At 41.9% G+C, this 7,004-nt stretch overlaps 1 protein-coding gene across 2 annotated transcripts in view; it reads right to left on the bottom strand.

The window, feature by feature from the left end:
* LOC138971644 (uncharacterized) overlaps window positions 1–1,138 on the bottom strand; it is a 30,054-nt gene extending 28,916 nt beyond the window's left edge. The window contains exons 1-2 of one of the 2 annotated variants that reach the window (XM_070344412.1): window positions 1,007–1,138; window positions 669–754 (exon numbers count right to left, since the gene is read on the bottom strand). In XM_070344412.1, coding sequence (XP_070200513.1) covers window positions 669–705 — 37 coding nt within the window. In that variant the 5' untranslated portion in view covers window positions 706–754; window positions 1,007–1,138. Of the gene's footprint in view, window positions 1–668 lie in introns of both variants that reach the window. The other variant, XM_070344411.1, reaches the window with a different exon arrangement.
* Between the last annotated feature and the right edge of the window lie 5,866 nt (window positions 1,139–7,004).

Genomic DNA, 7,004 nt, shown 5'->3' with positions numbered 1-7,004 from the left:
TTAAAACAGGCATCCTGGTGTCGCCCAAGTTTGGTTTTGTTTGACACAATTCACTGTTCCTATAAGACTCCCTGGCACCAACACGCCCCCAGGTTTTTATAAATGTATAATATGGTGACATGAGGTCAAGCCCATGACACGTGTGTGTGTGTGTGTGTGTGTGTGTGAGTGTGTGTGTGTGTGTGTGTGTGTGTGTGTGTGTGTGTGTGTGTGTGTGTGTGTGTGTGTGTGTGTGTGTGTGTGTGTGTGTGTGTGTGTGTGTGTGTGTGTGTGTGTGTGTGTGTGTGTGTGTGTGTGTGTGTGTGTGTGTGTGTAAGTGTGTGTGTATGTGTGTGTGTGTGTTTGTGTGTGTGTGCGCGCACGTGTGTATGTGTGTGTTTGTGTGTGTGTGCGCGCACGTGTGTGTGAGTGTTTGTGTGTGTGTGCGTGCACGTGTGTGTGTGTGGGGGGGTGTGGGGGGTGTGGGGGGGTGTTTGAGTGTGTGTGGGTGTGTATGCGTGTATGTGCGTGTTTGTGTGTGTGTGTTCTGTCTGTCTGTCTATCTGGCTAAGTTTTAGACTCTGTCGGTCTGTCTGTCATTCCTGTAGCTCATTAAGTCACAAGATTAAACCAATTTAGAAGGGCAAAAATAAAAATAATAAAAAGGAAAACACACTTTGTATACTCACCCGCAAAAATGATGAAGTTGAACAATGTTCCCTGCATGTTTCTACAGGAACCCTTCTCTGGTAAGAAGAACTTGTCAGAAGCCCAACTGCAGGCAAAGATGTCAGAAAAAAATAGAGACGGAATTAAAAACATTGTATTCAAGAAACGAAAAAAAATTACACTCGCAGAAGAAAAAAACACACCTCTGTGTAATGCTTCTCAAAAAGAGATTTTGAAGATTCAAAGATCTTCCAAGAAAGAAAAAAAAACGCACCAACAAAAACGGAAATTTTTATTTTTTTAAATAAAAAAAAAAGTAGGAGATTCTTTTTGAAGACTCTAAATTCTTATGAGATACCGATTGGAACCCGCTCCGGTCGGGAAGACGAAGTATAGAATAAGCCGCGAGTTTGAAAAGCAGTGGAAGAAAACAAGTGTCACGCTGGTCCACGTCTGTCGGTTTGTGTGGATGACTGAACAAGAAACGCCTTCAGATGGGACATACGAAACTGCTTTCGACTGGAAGAAATGGTCGCAGTGTTCGAGAGTGACTTTTTCATTAAAGGGGCTGTCAAAAGATTTTAAATCATGCGGAGTGCGGCAATGACTTAAAAAAACAAAAATATGAAGGGTTCATTTTTGGAACGTTTAATCATAAGAAATACGATATATTCATTGGTAGAACTGTGTACCTGTGTAGAAGGAAAAGTTGTCCACTGGGAAAAGAGTCCTACGGAACGATAGTCCACAGCCGGACAAATTTTCCTAGACTTTCAGCGGACACATTTTCCGGACAGAAAGTCCTTGCCTATTTTTAGGGGTCAGCCAGACACTTCATCCTTTCACACCGGGACGATTTCTCATACCAGTTTATTTCGGTTTTCTTGTGTTGTACCGGTATTTTGGCTGAGCCCAAATAGCCTGAGTTCCACGACCAACCATTCGCTGATTCGCAAGCTTCGTTCGGCTGCTCCTTTTTCATTACATTTAGTCAAGTTTTGACTAAATGTTTTAACATAGAGGGGGAATCGAGACGAGGGTCGTGGTGTATGTGTGTATCTATATATATATACGACTTGTGTCTGTGTGTGTGTGTGTGTGTGTGTCTGTGTCTGTGTGTGTGTCTGTCTGTCGGTGCGTGTGTGTGTGTGTGTGTGTAGAGCGATTCAGACTAAACTGCTGGACCGATCTTTATGAAATTTGACATGAGAGTTCCTGGGAATGATATCCCCGGACATTTTTTTCTTTTTTTCAATAAATGTCTTTGATGACGTCATATCCGACTTTTTGTAAAAGTTAAGGCGGCACTGTCACACCCTCATTTTTCAATTAAATTGATTGAAATTTTGGCCAAGCAATCTTCGACGAAGGCCGGACTTCGATATTGCATTTCAGTTTGATGGCTTAAAAATTAATTAATGACTTTGGTCATTAAAAATCTGAAAATTTAAAAAAATAAATAAATAAAAAATTATAAAACGATCCAAATTTACGTTCATCTTATTCATCGTTATTTTCTGATTCCAAAAACATATAAATATGTTATATTTGGATTAAAAACAAGCTCTGAAAATTAAAAATATAACAATTATGATTAAAATTAATTTTCCGAAATCGTTTCAAAAACTATTTCATCTTATTCCTTGTCGGTTCCTGATTCCAAAAACACATAGATGTGATATGTTTGGATTAAAAACACGCTCAGAAAGTTAAAAAGAATAGAGATAAAGAAAAGCGTGCTATCCTTCTCAGCGCAAATACTACCCCGCTCTTCTTGTCAATTTCACTGCCTGTGCATCGAGCGGTGGACTGACGATGCTACGAGTATACGCTCTTGCTGTAAAATTGCAGTGAGTTCAGTTTCATTCTGTTAGTTCGACAGCTTGACTAAATGTTGTAATTTCGCCTTAGGCGACTTGTTTAAGATCTGCATGCTCACAAATTACTTCCTCTTGACATATAGGTACTTATTTAGTAGACTTTTGTCACATCCTCACTTCTGTTTTTAATTTCTTCATCCGCTCGACTGATGATTGCATAGAAAGTCAACAACACCTGCTCGTGCTTCTGTTCATCTTCACTGACGTCACGCGCATGCGTTGTACATTTGCTGTGAACGCATTTAAAGTAACTTACGAGGTTAAACGATTCGAAAGCTTTCCATAATCAGACGGACCAACGCGAATGAAAATGCCACGATATAATGTCTTTCAAAAACATAAAACTGTCTGGTCATGGTTAGAAGTTTGCTTTGGCAAGGTGTAATGCTGACGCACGATATGTGATTAAAAGAATACAATGTAAAAGGTAATGTCACATAAAACAAACTTATTTATAAGACGCTAGAACTAATTCCGGTAAGACCCGGTTCAAACACACACGCTGAGCCATAAACTTCTTGTATTTTTCTTCTTCGTTCATGACCTGAAACTCTCACGAGTTTTACGTGTATGGCCGTTCACCCCGTCATGTAGGCAGACATAGGACTACGCTTTTAGGGGAACCAAATTAAGCTTGGTATTTTCGTGGTTCTATAACCCACCGAACTCTTGTGCTTACGTGTACACGTGTAGAGGGGATAAGACATTAGCAGGTCTGCTCATAAGTTGACTTGGGAGATTTGACAAATCTCCACTCTTAACCCACAAGGCGCGGCCGGTATTCGAACCCACCCTGGACGGGCGCGGTGGTAAGACGTCGGCCTCCTAATCGGGAGGTCGTGAGTTCGAATCCCGGTTGCTGCCACCTGGTGGAAATGATGTAAAATAAGATGAACGTAAATTTGGATCGTTTTATATAAAAAAAAAAAAGTTATTACAATTTTCAGATTTTTAATGTAGCAAAGTGCACTTCGCTACCCTAAACACTCTAATCATCGCATAGCGAAACAGCCTTGTGTACAGTACAAACGGGATAACCCATCCCATAGCAGACGATACGATGATGCGCGCGCACCTTGCCGGCGCAAATTCTAATACAATACCTTTATTTATATATCTACCTAACTTCTATCTTTCAAAGTCCCTTTTATCTTTGATACGGTCCTAATTATATTTAGGTTTGCATAGAAGTCACTGATTAGGCTGGATGGCTGCATATTATTGTGTTATTTACGATAATGCTTCGAACTGACCAAAGCGTCACTCTGACCTTGACCGGTTTTCATGTATCGTCGAGAGAAATTGATTCTCACAAACTCATCTTTTTCTTTTCAATCATTGTTTTGTCATTTTTGTATCACTATTACATATCCCGTACCTATGTTGCTTATGATTTTAGTTTGTTTATAATGATTTGGTTGTAATGAGTGATGCTTGGTTCCTCTGCAAAGATTGCTAATTTATGCAGACAGGTACTCGCGCAGGAATTTAGCCGATTCCATTTACTTTCGGACTTTACCGCTTCGTACTAAGTCAATGTATAATTTTCCCCCAAGTAACGCATATCATGATGTTTGTCTAGGGTTCTTCTTTTTATCTGTATGATTTATGAGTTTGTCCATTATTCCAGTTTAGAGAGTTTTGTAATTTTCCGCACTGAAGTTGGTTCAGTGCCTTCACTAGGACCATTGTTTTTGCATCCTACTAAATAAATATAAGTTTTTACGAAATGTGATCTATTGCAATGGAAAGCTAAAGGTCGTAGCTTTAATTTGATGTATTGTTTGTTAGGATTGGTTATGTATTTGTTTAAATAACGGAGGGTAAAGCAAGTGTAAGAAACACAGATTCCGTGTTTCTGGCCGTATTCAGTCCGATTTTCATCACCGCCGGACGGTGCTTTCTGTGCAGTCCGCGCCGGGGCTATAAGTATAGGCCGGACACCGGCATGAGCATGCATTCGCTCCTAGCAGCTGAACACGACACTACACTTGCTTTGCTGTCTACGGGTTTCGCCTTCGGCCTCTACGTTTCCTTGCATTGTTTTCTTGAATAAAAAGTTGAAACAAGACGCTTGGACTTGGGCTTCGTGTATCTACTACTACCCTTCCACTCCTCCACTACATTTGGCGCTGCGCAGCAGGGTACAGAAGCATCAACTGAAAGAAGACAGTACAGGCAAACATGGCGGACGAGGCAAACACCCCCAACCTGCGGCTCTGCAAGCTGAGGCGTTTCACCGGCGAGGGCGACTGCGCCGAGACTTTTATCCAAGAGGCCAAGCTGATCCTGCAGCTACAGACGGTCCCTGCACTTGCTGCAGCGGCATGGATCCTTGGAGCGCTGGACGGAAGGGCTCGACAGGAGGTCATCAGGCGACCAGCAGCTGAGGTCAACACGCCGGCCAAAATTTACGCCATCTTGGAGCAGACGTGGGGCGACCAGCGAGATAGTGTCGCGCTGGCTGCCGCCTTCCACAGACGACAACAGGGTCTCGGCGAGTCCGTTAGCGAGTACGCCAGCCACCTACGCGCTGTGTTGGCCAAGACCAATGCTGCCGAGGCCAACACACTGAACGACAATACGCTGCGCAAGACCTTCGCCACAGGACTCCACCCACAATCCCTGAAGCGTGACATGTGCCGCTTCCTGCGAGAAAAGCCGGCCGCCACCTTCGACGAAGTGTTATTTTGCGGTTGTGTGACCTTGAGATGGAACTGTGTGGTGCCCATTTGGTGAGTGTGACTATAGCCCTTATTCAACGGACTGTGTATGACGGTGTAGAGAGCCTACAGGACTCAGCCAGTGTATATACTGTACTCGAGTGGCTGTAGCGCGTGCAATCCCATTCTTAGCTAGTGTGACACGTCATATCGGACTTGACGGATACAGACTTGGGCTGGTGACGTTAGCCATGTGGTATTACATAAGACTTTCCTCGGTGTTCGCGGCAGTGAAGTGACGCAAGTTTGCGTCCACGAAGAGACTCGCAGGTGTGTTTACTGCCGGGTGTTTTGTTGCCGTTTAATTTGTTGATGTTTGATAATGTTCATTTTCATGTATGCTATGCCATGTTTCTTGCATTGGTATGATTGATATTGATTGTTGCGATTATTTGTCATGATGCTTTGAGTGGAATGTGTTGGCGGATGTTTGCGCTTATTGAAAGATTTTTTTTTGGCACAAGCAGATACTACAAATCTGATGGTAATTGCCACCTAGGGTTGAAAGTAATTTAGTGAATACTTGCTGACCTTCAAATAAGGCCCTGTATCATCACTTTCTTAATTGCTCTCTTAAGCGTAAACTAAGTTATGATTTACCTTGTTACCTTTAAATAGGCTTGGTACAGATCATTTGTAATGTTGGATGTCATTGCATTGTGTCAGGTGTATTGTACATGATGTATCATTTTAACAGTGTCAGGTAACTACGTCATTCATTAGTGAATCTGTCCATGTTGTAACTGTTACCTAAAATACGTCTTAAACACAGCCTTTACTGTAAAGCCGTGAGCGAGAGTTTTTGTGAGTGTTGAGCTTGTGCATACAAGAGCGCACATTGAAAGAGAAACCCTATATTATCAACTAAACGGGTTGGTGGGGATGAAGGTTGCATTTTTGTATGGTTTTGTGTTACTTTTTCTCAGTGGAGAAAATTTGATAATTGTAGCAATGTTTTCCCATGAAATTCCTGATTGTTTGCACTTTTATGTTTTTGACGCAGTACTTTGATCATATGTGAGACACTTTGTAAAATGCAGGCCTCACTTTTGATTTAGCAAAGCTGGTACTGATCACGAGAACATGTTTTTGTAACTGTCGATTTTCTCAGTGACATATGTGAAAGTCATAGGCAAAGTTTTCGCAATTTTTCTCTTTTTGGATAATCTAAGATGGTTTGATAAATTCAGCCCTTAGGCTTTCCTGTTTTTCTTAAAATCAGCGCGGCCGCTGATATGTAAAAGAGTTGGGGGGGATGTAGCAAAGTGCACTTCGCTACCCTAAACACTCTAATCATCGCATAGCGAAACAGCCTTGTGTACAGTACAAACGGGATAACCCATCCCATAGCAGACGATACGATGATGCGCGCGCACCTTGCCGGCGCAAATTCTACGACGAAAATACAGTTTAACGACCTCTCTGCTTAGAGCAATTTGGGTCAAAGATATCAGAGCCGAAGCTCTACGATGTGTGCCTGGGTGAAGATGAGCAACAAAAACAAAACAAAAACAAAAACAAAAAAAAAAAACTTTTACTTTCCGTAATGGAAATGCTGGAAGAACAGGATTTAAAATCAATTCCTTGCAGGAGATACACGATTGTAGAGATTTATTCTTTCATTCCGAGGCAGAAATGCTTTTGTATTCAAGAAACGTGGAACGTTGCTATTCCGGAAGGGAATTGATTTGATTTGTTGGTACTTTAGAATAAAATTGTGAAAAGTGGCATCCGACTGATCATGGCAAAGGAG

Source organism: Littorina saxatilis, linkage group LG7 (assembly GCF_037325665.1).
Source record: "Littorina saxatilis isolate snail1 linkage group LG7, US_GU_Lsax_2.0, whole genome shotgun sequence".
Taxonomy (NCBI): Eukaryota; Metazoa; Mollusca; class Gastropoda; order Littorinimorpha; family Littorinidae; genus Littorina; species Littorina saxatilis.
This window is presented reverse-complemented; position numbering and strand designations above follow the sequence as displayed.